General features: G+C 49.2%; 1 protein-coding gene across 8 annotated transcripts in view; it reads right to left on the bottom strand.

The window, feature by feature from the left end:
• TRAF3 (TNF receptor associated factor 3) overlaps window positions 1-24,921 on the bottom strand; it is a 118,157-nt gene that overhangs the window by 6,754 nt on the left and 86,482 nt on the right. For 7 of the 8 annotated variants that reach the window (XM_053889841.1, XM_053889840.1, XM_053889838.1 and 4 more), the window contains 7 exons: window positions 22,195-22,299; window positions 21,165-21,332; window positions 14,345-14,425; window positions 11,558-11,632; window positions 9,892-9,984; window positions 5,111-5,251; window positions 115-289 (listed from right to left, as the gene is read on the bottom strand). In XM_053889841.1, coding sequence (XP_053745816.1) covers window positions 115-289; window positions 5,111-5,251; window positions 9,892-9,984; window positions 11,558-11,632; window positions 14,345-14,425; window positions 21,165-21,332; window positions 22,195-22,299 — 838 coding nt within the window. The remainder of the gene's footprint in view (window positions 1-114; window positions 290-5,110; window positions 5,252-9,891; window positions 9,985-11,557; window positions 11,633-14,344; window positions 14,426-21,164; window positions 21,333-22,194; window positions 22,300-24,921) is intronic. The other variant, XM_053889845.1, reaches the window with a different exon arrangement.

Here is a 24,921-nt window from a genome sequence, read left to right as displayed (position 1 = left end):
ACCTCCCGCACCAGCTCAAGCCCCCAGACCTGGCCGGGCTCCCAGCGGTGGACTGGGACGCGTGCCGCCCCCTGGACCCATCCCACCCCCCTGCTCCTGCCCCGCGGCCCTCACCTGTGTTCCGAGCCGCCTGCCCGGCGCTTTTGTCCACACTCTCCAGCTCGGTCACTCGGTTCTGGAGGGATTCCACGCTGCTCTTCATGCTGTCCGCTTCCTCCCAGTTCTGCCGGAACGGGCGGATCTCTTTGTCAAGCTCTTTCAATTTCTCCGCCTGGCTGTCGATTACCCGCTTCCAAATCAAAGGCATCAGAAGGCAAAATGCAGTTAGAACTCTCTGAAGACGCTATGCCACCGCCATCGGACACCGGCTGGTTAGGAAGAGCGGCCAGCCCAGAGCTGCGCGGACGAGCCCGTGCCAGCTCTCACACGGGCACCTCACCTGTCACCCACACCCATCTCAGGGGACACAAGTGCCGTGGATCCCCGTCCCAGAGGAGGGAACCGAGGCACAGGGGCCCCACACCACTCTGTCGCAGGGTCTCAAGTTCAGGACATTGGAGGCTGTGGGAAGGTCTCCGTTTCCCAAAGGGCCAAGCCACGTGCAGGGGCCAACGTGAGTCTCCTCGGAGGCTGCCTGGCGCGGGGCAGGAGGGGCCGCCCTGTCTCCGTGGCTACAGACAGCGCCCTAGAACCCTGCCTGGGTCCCGAGAGGGGGCCGCCAGCACCCCGGCACCTGCTCCAGAAACCTGGCGTCTGCACGGGGCTGGCAGCAGGAAGAACCCTGAGGGCAGGTCTTCAGACCCTGGCTGAAACGGAGAGGCCAATCCCTAGGAGGGGGCTGCCCCCCACCCCCCGCAACGGGCTCACTGTGGCCCCTGGGGACAGAAACACTACTGACAGACACGTGGCTGTTGACACAGACGCTGCATTTTATGCTATCTTAAATCATTCAGAAAGCCTTTTTTTTTTTTCCCCCAGAAACACACAGACATTTTAACAGTAAGCAGTGGGATGAGACCCACCAGCTACGGCAACCCAGCCTATTTTCCAGGACTGGCACACCCACCTGCTGGACGAAGGGTTTTCCCTTCCGAAAAGGATCTGCGTTGTTTTGAAATGAAGCTGGGAAGGCTGGGGGGTTTGGCCCCCTGTGTGGAGCCGCAGGCCGCACAGGGGAGAGCCCCGGGCCTGCCGAGTTCACTTCTCCTTTCGGAAGCCTATTTTTAAACATGGAGTTTCAGCACCTTTGCTGGCTGTTAATAACCACCAAGGAGCAAACATGGTAGGTCTGGTTACTTTTTTGGGGCAGAAGGTTCGGTATTATTCTTCCTCTTCTTTCCAAGAAAACCCGGTATTAGCCAACTTTTAAAAAGCGAAGATGACTTCTATAAAAAACACCCCTGCCCACACTGATGTCACTTATTTCTCTATGTGTGTCTGGAAGCATATTCACTTATTTATTTTTTAAAGTGTATTTGTTTTGAGAGAGAGCAGGAGAGGGGCAGAGAGAGGGGGAGACCAAGAATCCCAAGCAGGCTTCACGCCATCAGTGTGGAGCCCCAAGCTGGGCTTGAACTAACAAATCACGAGATCACGACCTGAGCCAAAATCAGAAGTTGAACGCTTAACTGACTGAGCCACCCGGGGGCCTCCGGAGGCACATTTGAAACGAAGTCTGTTTTCTGGGGACAAGACTCCGACATCAGGACGCCCGAACCCATAATGGATTTCTGATGAGAATCTGCAGTGGCTGTCACGCCCTCTACCCACGGAGAGTGTAAGCTCGGCTAACGTGGGTCCTAGAGAGTTTAAGAGGGGAGCTCATGAAAACCTGTGCAATCGACGGTGGTCCTGAGGGATGCCATTGCGTAACCTGGTGGACATGGGTGGACACGAGCGGCGGAGTGGCTTGGGTTGAGCCACGCGTCACCTCTCCGCCTCGTGGCCCCGAGGTAAGAAGGGGGTGACGCCGCGGTGCCTCCCTCCCAAGGCGGAGGATGTGCACGTGGTGATGTCAGGAACGAAACCGCAGTGTGAAATGAGGGCTGCCGTAGGGGCACGGCCCGGACTAGAGCTCAGGGACGCAGAGTTGGCTGGCGGGAGAGAACACGTGCACACACAGGCACGCACACCCACACGCACACGTACGTGCGCACACGCAGGGCTCTACCGAGTCACTTGAAAGGAGCTCCACGCACACAGCAAGGGAACATGTGCTGTTTTTAAACAGGCCCCTCCTCTGCATAAATGGCACGGTGTCGCTCGTCTAAACCAAAGTCTAGAGTGCAGCCAATGTGATTTCACTCTCGAGGAGTGGTCTACACAGCCGCTGCCACGTTTCTGTAAGAACAAATCCTGAACGCAGGTGAGAACAAGAGTCTGGGAGGGAGAGATGGCACAGGTTGCAGGCTTGTAAACAAATCCTAACCGAGAGAGCTGCTGTCAGAGCATCAGTTCATCAGTGTCAGGCACTGTGCACTCGAGGGCTTAAGCCACCGTCTCTCTTCCTGTCACTTGCACCATGGGGTCACCGGGACCTACGCACCAAACACTGTGCAAACAGGATGGTGCGGGTGGCACTTGGGGGCCAGGCGGGCAGTGTGCCACACGGCTTTGCTCCTGCCCCCGGGGCTCATCTAGTCTCTGCCAACAACAGGCCAGGGATTCAGCTGACATCTAGGTGGCCTTTTCTCGTTAAGAAAAACAGGTTCTTTGGGGCTCCTGGGTGGCTCAGTCAGTTGCACGTCTGACTGCGGCTCAGGTCATGGTCTCACGGCTCGTGAGTTCGAGCCCCGTGTCGGGCTTTGTGCTGACAGCTCGGAGCCTGGAGCCCGCTTCGCATTCTGTGTCGCCCTCTCTCTCTGCCCCTAACCCACTCACATTCTGTCTCTGTCTCTCTCAAAAATAAATAAATAAACATTAAAAAAATTTTTTTAAAGAAAAACAGGTTCTTTAAAAAGTAAAATATTAGGAAATTGCCTTTCCTGGGTCAGCAAAAGCAAACACACTCTTAAATTCCACTCCTTTTAACCAACATCCGTATATATCTGCGGCCCTCAGGAACTCTGCACTCCATGTGTCCCACCGTATTTGGGGTTTTAGGTCTAATGGAGAATCAGACGAGGAAGGAGAGGACACAGAGACTAACATGTCTGTCATCACCGTGGTGGTCCAATGCATACGGCTGGGGGAGCACTGAGGAGAGCAGGGGTAGGGGAAGGGACGGGTTCTGATGTGAGGAAGGAAATGACGAGAGGTGCACCTGGGAGCCAGGCTCTGGATGAAGAAGTGGAGAAGGCTCTGGAAGGGCTGGAGGGAAGGGCCCCTGGGCCAAACATGCTTCACAGCGAGTCAAGGCCTCCAGGGCTCCAGCCAGAGGCCTTCCACCCACAGTCACGGAAGACTGCCAGCCCAGCCTATCTGTCAGGCCGGCCCCACCGTGAAGCAAAGGTGAGCTTCCGCCTCCCAAAGCATTGCCCGGCTAGACGCAGAAGCCACTGGGGGAAATGCTGGACCATCCCAAGGACGTTTCAGTCCTCGGTGACTTGTCCCTGGCACTTAATGAGATTAGGCATTTCGAGCCCCGTGTGATCTGAGTCCCTTCCTCTCAGTATAGTCTATTTTCCTCCATGCTTCTCCCTCCATGGAGAGTGCCCGCCTACTTAGGACCAGTCGGGGCACCACCCGCATGACCGCTCGGCCCCCACTGCTCTGCACTCCGGCAACCTGGTTCCCCCCTTTCTTTTGGACTTAGGTCTCAGCCGTTTATGAAATTACAAAAGTGTTAAAATATAAATCACACACGGCGGAATGACTAAATTCTACGGAAAAGTAAATTAAATTCAAACTTTTCACGTTGGAAGGGGGGAAATGGAGAGGATGCATGTGGTAACATCGGAGGGTTCAGACAAGTGTCCCCGTGACCCCTCTGTGTACATCCTAATTTTATCTGGTCGTAAAAGATGACGTATAAATGACCCCACTACTTATTCACTCTTTCTTCTGTCGGTGATATTTTTAACAGGTGATTTTCTAGCATAACGTGAACTTCCGTGTCCTTTCCACGCCGCTCTATGCACCCCAGGGCAGCCGCCAAGCTGCTGGCAGCCAGGACGCGAGTGGGGCCATGTAGGTGAGTGTGGCCTCTGGACATTCTGAATATTTCCATGGGCACTCTGCAAAATGCCAGGGACCGCCAGCAGGAGGCTTGTTGGTGTTTTATGTGACGTGTTTTTGGCTTGATTCAATACCAATGACTTCTAACACAACCTATTATTCCAAACACTGTGTTTTTCCTCAACTCTGGACAACCGCAACATTTTAACACAAACGAAATTCAGGTAATAAATCTCTCTGCAACTTAAGCCACTGTGAATAACCTCTGCTGTTAAAGTGGGAGGAAAGCCATCCTCAAAGATGCTGTGACCCTGAGCTACTAGAAATATTTCACCTTCCAGTTAAGAGGGAAACACACCTAAGTAAAAACACTGAAAAGCCATTTTGGAAACGTAGGTGTGTATATGATGTGCGTGGGGATTAGTCTAACAAATGTATACTGCGAGTAAGCTGACGTACAGAGAAGATCTACAAAATGATACGCTAACCGGGGCCCGTGTTGAGAACAGAAGGGAGGAGCAGCATTCTGATCAGACCTCTTTACACGATCGCCCGTTTCTGGCGAAGGCTGACATGTCTGTTCTGAGGTACGCGTGGATCGCTATCGTCAAACAGTGTGGGGAGAGTGTGTGTGCCTCTAGAAGATTCATAACAAAACAGATTGGCTCTGCTTCACCTTAGGAAGTGAAACTTCACGCAAAACTGCTCAGGAACAATATGAAATCTTAAATAATTTTTAAAACACGGGCTTGAAGTCTTACTTCACCAGCAGTGACTCAAAGGCACAGAAGAGAGGCCTGGGGCTTGTGGTCCAGGGAAAAGGGGGGCGGGGGAAGAAAGAGTGGCCTGTGCCTTTCTCGAGGCTTAAGCAAGAGAAACAGGTGGTCTATCTGACAAAAGTCAGGGCCTTTGCTCAAACGTCTCACTGACAAAGTCCTGAAGAACAGACACGCTCCTCTACCCTGTGATCCAGCCACAGACGTAAGCTTCTTACCTGTAAATGAAGTATTTTGGATTCATTATTTCGAAGCATTTCCTTTTGTCTCTCAATTTCAATTTCAAAGCTACATATCTGATTGTGCAGACTTTGTATGCTCTTGTTTTTTTCTACACTTTCATTCTGTAGCAAGGAAACCTGAAGAAGAAATTCGTCAATTAAGCAAACAAAACATGGTTTTATAAATTTATAACAATTGTACTAATAGTTGCTCACATTTTTGCAACATAGGCCTTCTACCAGCCCAACGTAAGGAGTTCCAGAAAAAAAAAAAAAAATCCCTTCATACGGAAATGGAGGTCCCGGTAACTTAATAGGAAATCCTACACAGGGTGTTTCTCAGACTCACTCCCAGTAATTAAATAGGGCGAGGTCCAGCAGCCGACTGAATTTCAGAATGAATGGGACACTCTAAAGTTTTTACTGAAAACGAATAAATCTTTCACCAGACAGGCTTTCAAACTTTGACCAGGAAACACAGTAGGAGACATATCCTTACATCTCGCCCCACTTGTACAAACGTTCGTGTGTGTGTGTGTGTATCCCTAAGAAACAGGTATTACAAAACCATACTTGCCCTAACCATTCCCATGTTCCCTGATACTTTCTCTTTTATTCTATTTTACTTTAAAAAGTGCCAGTTGCCATCCACTAAATTGTCTCACTTCCACCCACGGGCCATACCCACACTCTGAAAAGCTTTCCCAGCATAATGGGAAAGCACAGTGGGAATAAAAAGCTATATGCATGCTTCAGTTAACCCTTAGGGCCAACTCCTAGCCCTCCAACAGAGACTTGAGGCTTCAGGGGACAGGTGCCCGGCCTGTCGCCCAAGATGACCTTCCACAAAGCTCAATGTATTCACCTGCAAGGCCACGTCAGCCCAAAGAAGGGCCTGCTGGTGGGGGGGGGGGGGGGGCGGGGAGCAGTTCCAAGCCCACCTTTGATCTTTTCAAAATCTTTCTGGAAAATAATTAGCTCCCAAGAACCAATTTACACTGGTCTTAAAAGCCCCCAGGTGAGGACTCCGAGGCCAACTCCCATAGGGCTGCCTTCTCACAAGACTGCTCCCTGAGGCACTCTGGCCTTAGGAAAGGCCCCTCTACTGACAGATGTGTCTGGGCACAGCTGCTGCCCCCAAAGACAGAGGGCCCCATGGTGGGCACTGGGACAGCTCCATTCATTGTGCTCCCAATACTGACAACACCTGAGGTGACGGCCCAAGGGCATGTCAGGACAAACCCGGGTGTGATAAAGCACAGATTCCTGGTGTCCCTGTGAAGGCAGACACCTTTCTATATGCAATCTGCTCAGGCAAGCAGCACCTCTGGGCACAATCAGTCTGTTTTGTTTTATTTTATTAATTTTTTAATGTTTATTTATTTTTACGACAGAGCGTGAGTGGGGGAGGGACAGAGAGAGAGGGAGACACAGAACGTGAAGCAGGCTCGAGGCTCTGAGCTGTCAGCTCAGAGCCCAGCACGTGGCTCGAACCCATGGACTGCAAGACAGTGACCCGAGCCGAAGTCGGACCCTTAACCAACGGAACCACCCACGCACCCCAGTCTGTTTTATTTTATTTATTTAAAAAAAATGTTTTTAATGTTTATTTATTATTGAAAGACAGAGAGTCAGAGCATGAGGAGGGGAGGGACAGAGGGAGAGGGAGACACAGAATCCAAAGCAGGCTCCAGGCTCTGAGCTGTCAACACAGAGCCCGACATGGGGCTCGAACTCACAGACTGCGAAATCATGACCTGAGCCAAAGTCGGATGCTTAACTGACTGAGCCACCCGGGCGCCCCTTAGTCTGTTTTGTTTTAGAACAATGTGTATTTACTTGTTCAAAACTTGCAATGTCTCATGGGAAAAAATAACACTTCACTTCCCTAGGATGTTAGCACAAACAGACTTTCCTCTCTAAACCACGGTGTCTCATGCCCTTGGGCCCCTATAAGTGATGCAGACTGGCCATGTGCAACATCCCACAGGCAGGTCTTGCCTTTTCCAAAGTTACGATTCACTCACTCCCATCTCTCAAGGTAGACACAATTCCCAGACTCTATTCTCACAACCAAAAAAGAAGTACCCTGCACGCAAGCTAACTTTTTTTTTTGGAAGAGAGAGTATGCGTGCACACACATGCAGACACACACGCATGCACGTGGGGGAGGGGCAGAGAGACGAGAGCAAGAATCTTAAGCAGGGTCCACCTAGTTCAAAGCCTGACTCAGGGCTCAATCTCACAAACCGTGAGATCATGATCTGAGCTGAAATCAAGGGTTGGATGCTTAACCGACTGAGCCACCCAGGCACCCACACGTCAACGTTTTTGATCAAAAATCTCAGGAGGGGCCTGGGTGGCTCAGTCGGTTAAGCATCCAACTTCGGCTCAGGTCATGATCTCGCAGTTCGTGACTTCAAGCCTTGTGTTGGGCTCTGTGCTGACAGCTCAGAGCCTGGAGCCTGCTTCGGATTCTGTGTCTCCCTCTTCCTGTCCCTCCCCCACTCACGCTGTCTCTCTCTCTCTCTCTCAAAAATAAACATCAAAATTTTTTTTAATCTCGGTAATATCTCCAAAATCAATGGCAATTTTCTTTTCTGCAGCAAATCAAGCTACCAGAGGATGAACAGAAACATCTCACATTAATGAACATACATCATGCCACATTAAACTCTTAATTTCTTGCTTTAGGGAGCTTTCTAATTTAAATTTTCTTTTGTTTCTTTGTTTTACTCAAAGAATCCAATTCCTAGGCACCTGCGGATCCCTGCTCTCACAGGAAAATCTACCTGGCAGGTGCGTTTCCGAGAAGCAGAGCATACTATCCACGCGGCAGATGAAAACGAGTCCCGTGACCTTCCCCGAGAACCCCCTCACCGAGAGCAACATCTATCCCCGCCTATTTTGGTGGAGTACTCCACATTTCCTTTAGACTTAAGCTTTTGTTATATAGAAGATGGGTGTTTTTCGCCTGAGTGGCTGAATCGGTTAAGCGTCCCGACTCTTGATTTCGGCTCCGGTCACGATCTCACAGTTGGTGAGTTCGAGCCCCAAGCTGGGCTCTCTGCTGTCAGCTCAGAGCCAGCTTCAGATCCTCTCTCTTCCTCTCTCTGCCCCTCCCCCGCTCTCTTTCTTGTGCTCACATGCTCTCTGTCTCTCTCAAAAATAAACAAACATTTTTAAAAAGATGAGAAACAGAGTATCAATGAGACACAGAGTCCTGACATCTATGCCTATAATTTTTAAAAGGCAGAAACAGAGCACATTTTTTAAACAGAAGGGGAAAAAAAGACTTACCAATAAACCATCACTCACTCAGAGCCACTGCTATATGTTCACGAGGAAGCCATCAACGACTCCTCTAACACAACTTTCGTTTCACCGTTAAATGAGACCCTTCTTCCCGCCACACGGGTGCGTGTGTACGTGTGACATGCCCACCCTTCTAACGCTTCTCATCCTCAGCATCAGTATTTATACCAAAAAAATACTTTATGTCAGAGTTAATAAAAATGTTTTGATTTAAAATATTAGACTCTATCAAATACATTTATATTTTAAGTTGGTTGAATTTAGGGGCACCTGGGTGGCTCAGTCGGTTAAGCGTCCGACTCTTGGTTTTGGTTCAGGTCACGATCTCACGATTTTGTGAGTTCGAGCCCAGTGTCGGGCTCCGTGCTGACAGTGCGGAGCCTGCTTGGGATTCTCCCTCTCCCTCTCTCTCTGCCCCTCCCTGACTCACGCTGTCTCTGTCTCTCTCAAAATCAATAAACTTAAAAAAATTGGTTAAATTTAACACAGGAAGCAAGGTATTCAAATCTCTACAGATCTTCAGAAAATAAACAGGCTGCTCGAATTCACCTTAGTGTCCTCCTACTACAAATTCTCAGTAAATGTTTCTGGAATACTGACATAAGTTTTTATTGTTGTAGAGAGGCCACAATGAGAGATCCTATAACAACTTCTTCTCTACTGATTCTTGGAAGTTTTCACCTTTTCCTCATGAAAAGAGGGCCTGGCCCAGCTGAACGCCACGGAGTAAACTCCCCTGGGGAGACGTACCACAAGGGGAAGGTGTGAGGAGTTCCCAGCCCCACAACTGAGGCCTCTGGAAAAGATGCCCCGCTGGACAAGTGCTCCCTGCTCCAAACTTCCATAAAGTGATAGCTCCTACACTAGGATTAGGAAAATGGCTTTTCCTAGCTGTCTCCTAGGAAAGACAGAGAAAGCTGAAGCATTTAGCACTGGTCACCTTCCAGATTGGGGGTTGACAAACTTTTTCACTAAAAAAACCAGAGAGTAAATATTTTGGGCTGTGAGGTCTGTACAGTTTCTGTCTCAGATGCTAAACTCTGCCTTTACAGTGGATACGCAGCACGGACCACAGGCAAATGAATGAGCATGGCTGTGTTCCAATCAAACTTTATTTATAAAAAGATGAGGTTGATGGCGAGAGAAAGGAAGGTTTGGAAGTTTGATAATCCCTGTTCTAGGTCAATGCTAAGGTAACCACAATGTGATTAAACACAAACAGACAAAAAGGCACCGCATGCTTGCTCGGCAATTAACAAACAAAGACCAAACCAACCCAAACGCCTTCATCATTTATAAGCTCCGGGTCATGTGAAATGTACTTTTTTTTTTTTTTTTTTTACATTCTGCTGATATTGTTTCTTTTATCCAAAACCATTAATAACTATCAAAAATATTTTCTTCTTTAAATGATTTGAAGAGATTATTAAAAGCCAGCAAAAGCTAGAAACAGTGTGGCGTACCTTTTTCTCCAGAGAATTACTCCACTCTTTCAGTAAGTTGACGTGCTGCACCGCGGAGCTGGCCTCATGGGCCTTAATCTGCTGGTTTGTCCCCTGCGAGAACAAAGATGCAGCGCATCAAGCCGACGTTCCCCCCCTCACGGAGTGCAGCAAGACTAACACGTGACCTAAAACCAGCTCTAAACAGGAAAAAGGGAGCCTTCTCCACAGAAAGCTTTCCAAGGGCCATGCTCGGGGTGGGGAGAAGAGCAGGTGCCCTGCAATTAATTCTACAACAACCTCAAGTTCATGCCCTTTGCTCCCCAAGCTTCTTACCAAGCACCTGCTCATCTGTGTGTCATACTTGTAATATCAAGAAATTAAATCTTAGACCTATCATTTTTGTTTTTTTAAGTTTTTTCATTAAAAATGCACACTGAAAACGCTTAGACACCTGCGGTTACAGCTAGCTACCGCTACAGCAATCTAGTGGGCACGCAACCAAAGCGGGATTCTAAATAATTTACTAAAACATTAGCTTAGTAGTGAAATACACCGTATTAGAAATGTACTGTTCCTTGCTATTCTAAGTATATTTGGAAAGTTACATACAAAACATAAACAATCTACAGAGTACATAAGATGGAGACCATTTTAGAGCAGTAATAGCAAGCACATGAAATAGTACTTCATATATTTAAGGAAATAATTGGTATGAAAATATAATTTGTTTTGATACTGGAGAATTAAGAAGCCACAGAAAGCATTTTAATGATCTCCAAAACATATACTCTGTACATAGAATATTCATATATATATGTTGATATAAGTATCGCTATATATAAACATATATATATACATACACAGAATGAATGGTACTACATACGACATAACAGTGGTGAGGGCCCTGTCTCGTTAAGAGACTGAGACAAAGGGGAAGCTACGGTCATTCTTACTCTTATCTTCTAAGAAAATACTGAGACGCCAATATCTCTGTCCTGAGTTCATAATAAATGTTATTGCTAACATACAAAATTAAATATGAAATACTTTAATTGTAATATATACTGCCCTCTGATAGTTTTAAGATTAAGATATACGTTTAAATGAAACTCAGTTCAAATTCACTAGCCATCTCAGACGTGTGAAAAAGAAAACACAACAAAAACAAAAACCCCAGAGACAGGTTTCTCGCAGCACAGCGTGGCAGTGACGGAGACGCCCTCTCCACGTGGCTGTGCTGGGAGGCGCGGCACAGATAACATGACACGCGTCTATGGACACACGAGAGTGGTCCTCGCGACCGTGTGCTGATGCGCACACCGCTAAAACCGTGTCTGGGCTGTATCCACCTATACCAGGTTCTGTGACACTCTCTCTAGAACCACCCCCGCCCCAACGGTCAGTTCTACGTGTCCCGCTTCCCAGCTGGTTTTAGAGGCGGCTGTTCTCCTCACGTCCTGACCTCCTTCTCGGCACAGGCGTCCCCCTGAAATCTCAGAACGCCACCGGCCTGGGGAGCGAGCACCCGCGGCTGCTGCGTGCGGCCTCTGTCACCCGCGCAGCAGGGCGGCCCCGCCCCTGCAAACACTGCAAGTGCGGAACCCGCACGAGAAGCCGCTAACATAGTAACTTTCTCCCAGGGCAGAACGTCAGTGACGGGGAAGGATAGATGTTGGATACTGACCTGAAACACGCAGCCATAGCGCTTAAAACTACAGGTGCTGGGGGCATTGACGCACTCTGACAAGTGCGCACTCAACTGCAACGGGAAAGAGGCGTGAGTTGTGGCACAGGCGCTCGTACGAAAACGTTCAAACACAGTAAGGGCACAGAGAGCATCTGGTCTGCACTGTCGCCAAGGGGGTTCGTCCGCCACGGGCGAGCATACGTCCTCTGCCTCCTAGACTCACCCGCAGTAAGTGCACCCTGCTGCCACGTGCATACACATACATACGCCAGAATACAGAAATACAGTTACTGTAACATTTCTCAAACTTGCAGTTTCTCTAGAACAAATCGTTCCAAATGTGACATGCCGTCTGTTGCGCCAGAATTTAAAAAAGAAAGGGAAAAAACGTGAACTGAAATGAACATTTAAAGACTATAAACAAAAATCGCATGAAACACAAAAAAAGAGAAAGCATTCAGGATGTAACTGGGTCACACACCTAATATACGGTACACAGAGAGAACTGTATTTTCAGAGCAAGCTTACACGATGTACCATTACTCTCAATACTCAAGATAACGAGATGAGTTTTTCTTCTTCTGAAAAGACTTTTTTTCCCTCTGAGTGGCCATAAATTCATGGAGCTTCTCACAGATCGCTAGGGTCATTCTAACAACATGAATCTTAATATCGTCACGTCTAATTGGTAGAAGAAAATTAGGAGAGATTGGGAGAGGATAACTCATCGTGGTAAGAAAACCCCTTTGTTCAGCTTAACTGTTGGCAAATCGTCAAATAAAAACCACTTATGATGCCCCCTCAAGAGAAAAGGGAATTGAAATGTCTACATTTTAAAGACATGGCGCTATTCATTAAGCTAATACAATTTAAGGACAACTTCTTTTATTGAAGAAATTCTCATCAGGAAAACTCTAGGGGTAGATCTTCTTTATGGAAAACAATTAGGCCCTGAGTTAGGGAAGTGGGTGTCTAAGCGCACCGCAGAGCCGGCCCCGGGGAATGTGTCTCCCCGCGTGCAGGCACACACACACACGTACTCCCAGAGGCGCATGGCCGTGCCCTTCTATGGCTCTCCTCTGTCCGGCAGGATGAAGAGTCCTTGAATCCTTTTCCTTCAGGTCAGTATTTAGGACAGAGAGGAAAGTGCTCTTTTGCCCTGTTGCGACAGCCGCAGAGAAGGGCAAGTGGGGGAGCCTACGGGCCAACGTCTGCCAAAGGTCTCTGAGCCTGGGCAGAGTCGTGGTGGTTACAGGCCTGCAGCCTAGCACGCGTGATGTTCCTCTGAGCGCAGGCAGGAAGCTCTGGCCTGCGCCTGGAGGGAAGCACCCAAGAGGCAGATGACAGGGGACTGGCACAGAAATGGAGCATGAGACTGTGCACGGTAATGCCAGCTTAAAATTTTTTTAAATATGCTCCTTCAGTGCCCCAGTACAATCATGAACCCATCCAGCTACCACTCCCAGTGGTAAAGCAGGGATGCGTGTGTCTGATGTTGATTTCAGGGCACTGCCATAAATCCAAGGCCGTGCTTTTCCCTGAATTGGCTACCATTGCTCCCAGGGCCTTCGCCATCATTCTTTAACGGGAGCGTTGGATAGAGACAAGAATAGTCTACAGACCAAGAGCATCGTTCACCAGCAACCCGAGATAAATGCAGGTTGAAAGATTTTTAAAATAAAAATAACTTAGAGGCAAATGGAGTTAGCTTCTGTCCCTAGAGATAGCCCTGAGTAAAAACTTCAGAAGGAGTAAAAACCCGGGTCACCACTTCAATAGTTCAGACTCTTCATCCATTCACTTTAGCAGAGGGACGTCATAGTTTTAGAAATCTGTATGCACTTCCGCGCTACTCCTGGAGGCACATCCAGGCCTAGGGACCCCTGTCACCAGGCAAGGCCCTGCCCTTCCCTAGGACAGTCACCTTTTGGGAGGATGCACTGTGGGTGAGATTGGTTCTGGGGCTCCTCCGGGCCACACAGGTCCTCTTGCTCAGTGGGGACGTGAGACACTGACCCTCACCTCCCCAATACCCAGTGGTAAAATTCCAGGCTGTTGAAAAAGGCTGAGGTGAGCAGCCTCCTTTGATCGGAGCACCTAGGCCCAAGGGGGCCTAAGGGGGTGGGGGCCAGGGGGCACAGGTGCACACTGAGCCACGGGAGCCCCAGATGCTTCCAAAACAGCAACCAGAGGGGCTCCAGGTCAGTACTGGATGCAAAAACATTTGCGAATCCCTGGAATTTTTCCATCTGGTTGTATCCCGATCAAAGTAACATAACGTAATATGTAAAATCTACCCACCCTCAAGAAAGCGTACCGAGGGCACCGGGAGAGGCTGTGCAGGTACCTTCTCACCGGCCCCTGAAATGTGGGCCCCCTTGCTCCTTAGCACCGACCCCATGCAGTACATGTGGCCAAATGGTTCTGGAGTGTCTGTAAAGTCATTTGGTTTGAGATAATCTTACAGTAATTTCTATTTTACAGATTAAAAAATAGCTGCTTCTTTGGGAACCTAAAAAGTTACTACCTTTGCTTGCACTGTAAAGTAATTCCGGCCTCTCAATTCTTAACATTTGGCTCTGAATTTAACCACTTGCAGCTTCTATTTGCTTGCTTCTGAACTTTCTTACGCCCCAACAAACGGGTTATCGTTTGTCTACTACACGTATCAGTATCGTGATCTGTAAAAACTTTGGCTTCAGCTACTGGGAAGAACGGACTCTACGGCACACTAGTCCCGAAGACTTCACCAGCTGCTGAACAGGTCCTCTCCATGCCGCTTACCTCACTCCTCAGAAGGGTCTGGACACTGCACTTATGGGGGCAGGACACCACCACACAGGGACACTCAGTGTCTTCGTGTTTCTGGAGGGAAAAAAAAAGGTGTCATCAGCTTTGAGACATACAGCCCATCTCCCTTCGGATCCTACCTCCACCTCTGTCACCACAAAGACCCAGAGAACCCTCCGCTCACTGTCCCTGTTTGGTGTCATTCTAACACATTTGGAGGAGTCCTCACGTTCAAAGTTTAAGAGCCCAAAGGTAAGGTGTCTCAGGAGATCTGCTCCACTCTGACGGGTGAGGACAATCTCGGGAGCACAGTCACAAAGCTGCCTCCACGGGGCAGCACCTCTCTGTGCCCACACAGCCCTGACACGAGAGCACAGACCGGCTCGGCCCTCGCCGTTGCTCACGCTGCAGCCCAGTGTCCAGCGTCTGCTCACAGGTCAGGATGGTTTTCCTTTGGCCTCTCAGTTTGGGATCTGGAAATGCTGCTTCTCCAATACTTCCAACAGTGTGAGCCACTGGGTCTTTAAATTACCGCCCTGAAACCTTACCTAGGTTATCTTTAATGCATGGAAAATATGGACAAATTTTGGTTTAGTCCTATTTTCCCCCCTAAAGTTTATTTATTTTGAGACAGAGAACGAGAGAGAGCACGAGTGGGAGAGGGGAGGAGAGGGAGAGAGCGAATCCCAAGCAGGCTCTGCACTGTCAGTACAGAGCCCGATGTGGGGTGAACTGTGAGATCATGACCCGAGAGGAAACCAAGAGTCGGACACTTAACCTACTGAACGAACCACTCAGGTGCCCCGCTTTAGCCCTTCTTTGGATGGTACAAATTTCAACTTTGGAGAGCCTGGATGATGGCAACCGCTGAACCCATGCCCGAAGCACCTGCTGGGCATCTGATCAGTAGCAAAGTTAGGGCATGGAACCCAAGAGCCCTGGAGAGCACCACCAGACATGTGACGAGAGGCCACCAGAGAGAGACCGATGTAGGCAGAAAACACACGTGACCGCAGGCCACATGACACAACATGTGGGACAGGCTCCTGGGGGCAGCATCGCTGAGCAAGAAGGGAGCCCGGGTGCTCGGTGTTTTCCTCCGTGACCCTGGGACACTTCTGATTCTCCTAATCCGGTTTTCCAGATTAGGGCTCCACAGTTGTGCTGCTGTGAAGCTGAATGACGGGGAGGGTGGCAGGGGGCACTAGCCGAGAGCCTCAATCTGACTAGGCAGGCACAGTGTGGAGCTGGGCACCGCACTCAGCTTGCTTCAGAGTGTTTTTAAGTCCGGGGTCTGTGAGCGCACTGTGCGACGGTCTGCGGTGCAGAGAAGGCACCCGCGATTCGAGGCTGCTCTGCTCCTGGGCTTGGGAGAGCCCCCAGAGGGCGCAGCCACACCTGCTCAGAGCTCAACAGAAAGCGCTTGGCTGGGCTGAGCCTGACCAGCAGGACTCCCATAAGAGGTACCACACGGGGGACACTGGCTTTCCATTTCCCGGCTGTGCGTGGAATCCCCTAGAGTTTGTCTTTCAGTGGGAAACCCTGGACGAATGGCTCCACCCCCTGCCTCGTGTGTAAGTGGGAGGAGCGGCCCTGAATCAGGAGCCTGGAGGGGGTCACAGGGCAAACAATGCACAGGTGCCACGCCTCCTTCCTGAACTACCCCTCAATCCCCCTCCATCCCCCAGGCCAGCACACAGGTAATCAGCACTGCGGCAAGGGAAGGCCGGGTGGGGAGCCGGGGCAGGGGGTGGGGAGGGCAGGGTGGGAGGCGAGGCTGGGGCCAGACCCATCTGTATCCTCAAATGTGTGTCTCTGCAGATCCATGGAAGGGTATCTGAACAACAGACTTCCAGAAGTAGCCTTGGGTATCAGAGGGTACAGGCATTTGAAATGAATCTTGACAGACATTGCCAAACCACCCTCCAATAACCCTGCACAAACCCACTCCTGTCGATAGAACCACACTCCTACACCCTTGTCAATTCTATCAAACTTTTCAATCTCTGACCACCTGACAGGTGGAAAAGGCCAGGAGTGTAATTTGCAATTTCTTTACATTAAAAAAAATTTTTTTTTTGAGAGTGTGTGTGCATGTGCGTGTGTGCACACAAGTCGGGGAGGGGACAGAAGGAGGGAGGGAGAGAGAGAATCTCCAGTGGGCTCCACACCCAGTGCTGAGCCTGACTCGGGGCTCGATCTCACCACCGTGAGATCATGACCTGAGCTGAAATCACGAGTCTGATGCTTAACTGACTGGGCCACCCAGGCGCCCCTGCAATTATTTAATAATGTGTGGTTAGGTGTATTTTTCATATTTATTAATCATTTCTATTTCCTGTGAATTGCCTTTTCATGGTTTTTGCCCAATGTAGTGGGTTGAATAGTGAGCCCCCCAATTCATGTCTCTCCAGAACCTGAGAATATGACCTTATTTGGAAATAGGGTCTTTGTGGCTATAATCAGTTACGATGGGGCCCCTGAATGCAACTGGGAGCCCTTATGAGTGGAGGGGCCACACCCAGAAGAAGGTAGGTATCTGAGTAGGGAAAGGGTCCCTCCTGGGGCTGTCGGAGGGAGCAAGGCCCTGACAACAGCCTGGTTTTGGATTTCAGGCGTCCAGAACTGTGAGAGAATAAACTTCTGTTGTTCTAAGCCACCAACTTTGTGGTACTTTCTTACGCCAGCCCCAGGAAAATAATACGCCCAGTAAAAAACCTGATAACCTACTGATACGTAAGAATTCTCTCCACACTAATGAATTAGTCTGGTCTATGAAATTACACGTAACCCATGTGCAAGGCTAAGGCATAACTACACAGTAGACACCCACCAAGCACAAACACGGAACCAATGACTTCCCATTGACCTGTGTGCCCTTCTCCAACTCTCCCCACTTTCTTCCAGGGAGGAACGCCTGAACCCCAAATCAGAATTTTGTGTTTCTGCTTCCTTTGCTTAAAAAAAAATTTCACTGCACATATATGTGGGCCAAACAAAATACGGTTTTGCTTCGATTGCTTTTGAATTTTATTAAAATGGAACTCTACCCTATGGGTCCTCTGAGAGCCAGCACAGCATTCTGCCTCTCAGGCTCATGCCCGTGTCACACGAGCTCCAGGCCCACCTGCACTGTTGTCTGGTAACGCCGTCCTACGATTTCCCCGCTCCGTCCCAGTCTGCCGGCTCCACCACAACTGACGCGCCCCTTGTCCAGCTGACGGACGCCTGGGGCCGTTTCCAGATTTCTCTGCTCGGTTAGTGTGGCCCTATCTCCTGGTGTGTACGTGTGACAGCTTCCCTCACACAGCTGGGGGAGGGACTGCTAATTAGCTGAGTACATGCACGGTCCACCTAACAGAACACGGCCAAGTGGTTTTCCACAGTGGCTGTACCTGGACATATTCCCATTACAATACCTACATCCTTCCCACAAAATGAGATCTTTAGAATTCTGACTTTCCACAAATTAACAAAACTGTTTAAAGAGACCATATTCGGGGGCACCTGGGTGGCTCAGTCAGTTACGCATCCGACTTCAGCTCAGGTCATGATCTCACAGATCATGAATTCGAGCCCTGCACAGGGCTCACTACTGTCAGCCCAGAGCCTGCTTCAGATCCTCTGTCCCCCTCCCTTTCTGCCCCTTCCCCACTTGCGCTCTCTCAAATAAATAAATAAAATGAAAAAATAAAAAACAAGTAGAAGTAAATAAAATAAAGAGACCATATTTAACAATTCCTAGACAAAATGTGGAAGGGATTCTCTCCTGGCACTTTAACTTGTGCTGATCGATGGATTAAAACAAAAAACAAACAAACAAAAAACTTGGGGCGCCTGGGTGGCTCAGTCAGTTAAGCGTCCAACTTCAGCTCAGGTCATGATCTCACAGTTCCTGAGTTCAGGCCCCACGTGGGGCTCTGTGCTGACAGCTCAGAGCCTGGAGCCTGCTTCGGATTCTGTGTTTCCCTCTCTGTCTGCCCCTCCCACACTCATGCTAGTGCGCTCTCTCTCTCTCTCTCTCTCAAAAATAAACTAACATTAAAAAAATTAATTAATTAAAAAAACTTGAAAACAGCTGATATAATGTCAATACCATGGTTTACACGTAGGAAAGAAATTCTATGAACTGCAGTGGCCCAGGGTTTTGGTTTTGTCGGTGTGTATTTCATCAACGTTTGATGTATGTAACATACTTGATAAAACACAGGAAATGTGAGAGTGTCAGGATGACCTGGGGCTGCAGACATGCTGAAGTCAGAAGGCTGCTGTTTCTGAAAATAAACTTGCGGCAGGAGAGGACCAGACAAAGCGTGCTCCTAGCCGCAAAATGAGACCCGGGAGTCAAATCCCAGCACTGACAGAACAGGAGGCCCAGGGCAGGTCCAGGGCAAGTCCCCTCCCGGGCATGTAACTGCCCTGCTGGTGTCGGAAGAGGTTCACCAAAGTGATCTCAAGCAGGCACGCCCCTCATCTCTATTACAGGTCTTGAGGGAAACTGACATGTGCCTCAAGCCACCCTCTCGTGTCTGTTTAAAAACTGTTCTCATGGGGCGCCTGGGTGGCTCTGTCAGTTAAGCGTCCGACTTCAGCTCAGGTCATGATCTCACGGTTCGTGGGTTCGAGCCCTGCGTCGGGCTCTGTGCTGACAGCTCGGAGCCTGGAGCCTGCCTGGGATTCTGTGTCTCTCTCTGTCTCTGCCCCTCCGCTGCTCACACTCTGTCTCTCTCTCTCTCTTTCTCTCAGAAATAGATAAACATTAAAAAATAAATATATTTTTTAAAAAGTCTCTTTACAGCCTCCTCTGTAATTCAGAGTCAGTTACTGATATAGTGTTTAACCGACACTACAATTCTTTCTCAAATGAAAATTAATTCCTGGGTTCTATTCTGCAAATAAAGATAACTGATTTTTGCAAGAAGCAAAGTATAACTTTGGTAGCAACCTAGCAACACATGTAAGTCTGGAGTAGTGCTCATTAGGCATATGTCTCGTTCACTTGAATCTAGTTACTGAAGGAATTATTCAATTAGAATGAACACTATTCCCATCTTCCACAGTTCTGAAAAGTCCTTAATAACTAGAAATGTCTACAGAAATCATACAGGAAAAAGATTTCACAAGAGAAGAAAGTCGCAGGTGTCAGAAAGCTGTACAAAGTAAGGTAAATTATAAAGATTATGATCATTTCCTACAGAAAAACAAACTTTTCCTAAATTTTGGTCAATAAATGTTCCACAATATCCACCAGGAACCAACAGTGGCCCCCACGCCCCGGCCACATGTCTCTGGTCCTCTCCTGCCTGGTGGTCCCATCAGTCAGGGTGCGCCTGGCAACCTCTCCCCTCCCCCGCCCCTCAGTAACGTCTGCCCTTCCTGCCGCCCCCACACTCTCCGGCTCCCTCTGCCTCTGGAGCACCAGGCTCCTGACCCTTCCACACCGGCCACTCCTTTGCTAGACGCCTCCCCCCTCGGCAGCCTGTAAGCCTTCATGTGCTCCAGGCCTCTGTCCTCGGGCCCTGGCTCTCCTCCTCGCTGGCCCCGGTGCCAAAGCTGCAAGGACCACCTCGTCAAGCCGCACCTGCAGCCCAGACCACTCTTGACCCCCTCCCAAGCCTGTTGCGCTCTACTGCGCCCCCCTCCCTGGACACTTCGGTTGCTCCAGCCGCTCTAGTCACAAACACTGGGTGCCACCCTTCGCATTCCCCACAGTCAAGCCACCAGCTAATCCCTCCGCCTCTACCTTCCAAACGTGCCCCTGGGCACCGGCTCCTCCCTCCTTCCTCCTGCGCAGGCCGATACGGCGCCTCGCCTGCATGTTTTCCTCTTACCCTACGTCTACCTGGGACACCTGCCAGAGCGCTGCACGGAACGGGGAACTCTGACATCACCCCCTGGCTCACGGCTGCCCGCTGCCTGCCCCCACCCTCTCCTCTGCACTGTGCCTCTGCCCCGGGCCTGGGAGCCATACGGGCCTCTCGCAGTTCCCGAAACCCGCCTGCCAGGCCAGTTCCCTCTGCCCAGGGCCCTCTCCCCGCACCGGCCACTGACGGCCTCGGGGACGCCAGCCCTCATCAGCCCTCTTCCCACGATGCTAGTGTGTTGTTCTTCACAGTACAAGCTGCTACCCCACAGTATGTCTGCGTGTTAATCACCTCTTCCCACTGGAAGGTGAACCTTACCACCGAACCCCCGGCTCCCAGAACGGAGCCCAGCACGCAGCAGGCGTGCAGTGAATGTTTGTTCAAGAAATGGACAAACGTTTGAGGGTTACTGTACCACGGACTGTTTTCAAAGTCTGTCCTCTGCTCCCAACATCTCTTTCTAATTTACAGATAAGGGATCTGATTTCTGCCACATGCACAATACAGACCTGTGCCAAAGTAATTGAGGTATGAAAAATGTTAAATCCGCATCTCTCTCCAAGACAGACAGCTGCACTTCAGTACCGCAGGATGAATTACCCTAGTGAAGTGGTGACTATGTCCCAGAGCTGCTTAAGAGATGAGGCAATCCCAGAAGATTTGGAGGACATTTCCTGGGACAAAAGAAAATTTCTACCTTTTTTGATAATCGGTCTTCATTTTTTTGGCATCCCAAGGGATAGTCAATCAAAGCAATGGGGAAATGTTAATTACACAAATCAAAATGGGCAAAAACAAATAAAGCTTGCCCGTGACTTAAAGTCAGGTGAAAACTGCTATTTACTCCTGTCTTCTCTCTGTTCCTCTTAGAATAGTCGTTTCGAACGCTATTCTGGGGCAAATTACACCTGGGCCGAGCAGCAGGCAGGGGAGACGGGAGGGCCGGGCACCTGCAGTGTGATCATCGGGACCTGACTTTTGCAGTGGCTGCACGTGGCCTCCCGGTACTTGCAGGCCTTTTCCACGTGGTCACGCAGGTCTCTCCTCAACACTTTCTCTTTGCAGTCAGCGCGGACACACGACAGCTCTTCAAACTGGCAATCGTTCTTTAAATGCACCTGTAAAACAAACGCTTCGAAATTCTTAATTGGCATAGAAATTCGATCGGAAATACCAGATTCCGGTCTCTATGCAGCTAACTCCTCCAGAAATGTTTCCATCCGCCACCAGACTAGGCTTCACGGAGAAGGGTGGCAAACATACTGGGAGACGAGGAATTTCATATTCCATTTAGCGATCACTCAAACTATACTGCTTTTCAAAGGAGCAAGCCGACTCTCCTCCCTGGGCAAATGGATGGTTATCTGCCAAGGACTTTGTTTTATTCCAATTCAAATATCCTGGGGCGCCTGGGTGGCTCAGTCAGTTAAGTGTCTGACTCTGGCTCGGGGCATGATCTCACGGTTTGTGAGTTCGAGCCCCACGTCAGGCTCTGTGCTGTCAGCATGGGGCCTGCCTCAGATCCTCTGTCCCCCTCACTCTCTGCCTCTCCCCCACACTTGCGCGTGTGCACACGCTGTCTCTCTCTCAAATATAAATAAACATTTTTTTAAAAGTCCAATTCAAATATCTTCCAGGATAAAATATGATGCTAATCAAAAGACGTAAGATGTTGAGTTTCATGATTTAAAAAAAAAAAAAAGAGAGAGAGAAAGTTTTAATGAGTCTTCCAAAATTAAAAATCAGTTCAGATTTCTTTCCATTCTAAATAGGCTGGGGGTGTTTAAAAACCAGTTGGCAATTCTGCCAACGTCATAAAAATAACACTCGGTACCCAAGCGGCTTGGGCCGCCTTCATGTCTGGTTGTGTTTTGGACATCAACGTAAACGTGGTCTTTCCGGTGCACGCCAGCCTGCACGCTTGGGAAGCGCCTTCCTCACAGCAGGCCCGACCCTGACCCCCACCGCCCGGGGACTTACCAGCAGGTGTCCCAGGGTCAACTGCTCCGTGCAGCCCCCGCCCTCGTTCCTGCAGTAGATCTGAAGAGCCAGAATCTCTCTCTTGCAGCAATTATCCTTAAACACCTGAAATGGAACGACGGTTGTCTTAGAGGATTAATGTTTCTTCATCTCCACACGCTGCCACTTCAGACAAGGCAAGACCACTTTAAAAAAACCACCAGAGCATCTCTTAAGTGGACCTCAGGAAGCATTAAGGACTATCTTAATTTCTAATTTCTAAAGTAGAATGAAGGAGCTGTCCCCACTAAGAGACACAATTTAAATAATACAACCTCAACTACCTTCTTTTATTAGATAAGCCAAAAGAAAACAAGTTCCACTGAATAATTAAAGATCACTTTGGAGCATCCAAACATTTTGAATGGACTCTGATGTAACTTCAACTTCAACTGCCCTGGGGGCACACCAGGACCGGGTTCATATTTGACTCTGGAGACTTCCAGGAGTCAACTCTGTGGGGGACAGCTACGGGTGTGGGTGGCAGGACCCACTACGACTCAGGCCTTTTCAGATCGCTTGCTAAAGAAACACCAAAACTGGGGCGCCTGGGTGGCTCAGTCGGTTAAGTGTCCAACTTCGGCTCAGGTCATGATCTCACGGTTCATGCGTTCAAGCCCCGCGTCGGGCTCTGTGCTGACAGCTCGGAGCCTGGAACCTGCTTCGGATTCTGTGTCTCCCTCTCTCTCTGCCCCTCCCCACTCACGCTCTGTCTCTCTGTCTTAAAAATAAATAAAACATTTAAAAAAATTAAAAAAAAAAAAAAAAGAAACAGCAAAACTACTGTAAAAGATCACACTCTGCAGATGGTTTAGAAAACATTTGTTTTGGTTCTTTCTCCTAAGGCTATGTCGCTCATAACTCATTTTTCACCAAAAAGGGGGCAGCATTAGCCAGCCACTGAAACAAACTCTTTTAAATAAATACTGCAAAGATGGAAGTTAATCCAGTAATGAAAATGTTTCCCCCTTTTAAAAATTTTTTAGTATTTATTTATTTTTGAGAGAGAGAGAGAGAGAGAGAGAGAAGGAGGGAGGGAGGGAGGGAGGGAAAGAGAGACAACCATAGCATGAGCAGGGGAGGAGCACAGGCACAGGGAGACACAGAATCTGAAGAGGCTCCAGGTTCTGAGCTGTTAGCACAGAGCCCCATGTGGGGCCTGAACTCACGAACCATGAGATCATGACCTGAGCTGAAGTTGGGTGCTTAACTGACTGAGCCACCCAGGGGCCCCGAAAATGCTTCCCTTTGAAAATGAAAACCTTCCTTCAATTTTACTTTTCCTTTAGAAAATAAGCATCCTCCCTCCTTCTAGTAACATAGTCTATACCATCTTAGTCTTCAGGCATTTCTAAGAAACTCCTCTATATGTTACTGTCCTAGAACAGTAAACAAAACAAGGATCTTAACAGGCCTTTCTCATCCACAGGCAAAGAAACAGAATCAACAGCTGCTATGAGTTAAAAATAAAGTAATTTGGAGTCAAATCTAATCCTTTATAAACATGACTTTTTAAAAAACACACTAAAGTCACCAAACAGGTATTTTTAGCCAGTAAGAAATGTTTCTTTTTTGTGGCATTAAGTTCCCTAAGTCATTTGAGTTCAACATTACAGATAAAAAACATAGGTTGGAAACATCAAAACAGTGAAAGGACAGAATCTTAGGGCTGGGCTTATTTACTGTCACTGTCCCAGGGTACGAATGTGGAGCCTGAGGCCGCACCGTGACCGCAGAGGCCGATCCCGGGCTCCGGACCCCACACTCCCATGAGGACCCAAGGCATCAGTCGGCATCATTTAAGATGCTCCGACAAAACCAGATCAATGCCACGGAAAACTAGGGCTAGTAACTCTGAACCTCTTCTCTCAATCACCCTGGTCCAATCCATGTTCACAAGTTAGTGACCCTGCAAGATAAGGGGTAGAGTTGAGGGACGTGTTTTCCTAACAGCCCCCTCCCTTTTGCTGACTGCAATCCGGAGCAGCCAGTAATCGCTGAGGAACACAAGGTACGTGCACATTTTGCCCGTTCTGTCTCTCAACTGTCCAGGGACTTATGCTGGGGGCCCTAGCTCTGGATCCCCACGTCACTGCACTCACCTGGGCCGCCCTGGCGACAAACCCAATATGTAAAGTGCTCTGGGCAGGAAAACCCCAGAGCAAGAATTTTACTGTGCAATTTAATGACCGACATTTAAAAAATCGTCAGGTTCATCAATCAAAATATCAGTACCACACATTTTTACTGATATTTTAAGTACTTTAAGAATGAGTCGTTTCAAACCAAAAGTGTGCCTAGCAGGGTCTGACAACGCGCAGATGACCAGAGGCGCTGTGGTGGGGATCCGAGCCCCAGGAGGGAAGCTGGTGGGAGGCCCCCGCTCAGTCCTCTGAGAGCGTGCACTGAGGTCGAGAGCTTTCGCTGGCACACACAGTCACGTGGGGAGGGCAGGGCTGAGATCCTGCATCCGTCTAAGGACTCGGAGATAATGCGCAGGGGGCAGGCAGACAGCAAGTCCCGCGGAGCGCCGAGACCTGCGCTCTAGGAGCCGAACCCCAGCTGTCTGGGGCAAAGGCCCGAGAGGTGCATCTCTGTGTTTCGCTTATACCTCCCGGGGTCTCAGGAGGTGGTGCCGCTACCATCACAGGTGAGGACACAGGTTCGGAGGGTGAAGCACCTGGCCGA

Source organism: Panthera pardus, unplaced genomic scaffold (assembly GCF_024362965.1).
Source record: "Panthera pardus isolate Hobbes unplaced genomic scaffold, ASM2436296v1 HiC_scaffold_24, whole genome shotgun sequence".
Classification (NCBI taxonomy): Eukaryota; Metazoa; Chordata; class Mammalia; order Carnivora; family Felidae; genus Panthera; species Panthera pardus.
Note: the sequence above shows the minus strand (reverse complement) of the source record. Positions and strands in the feature narration are given on the sequence as shown.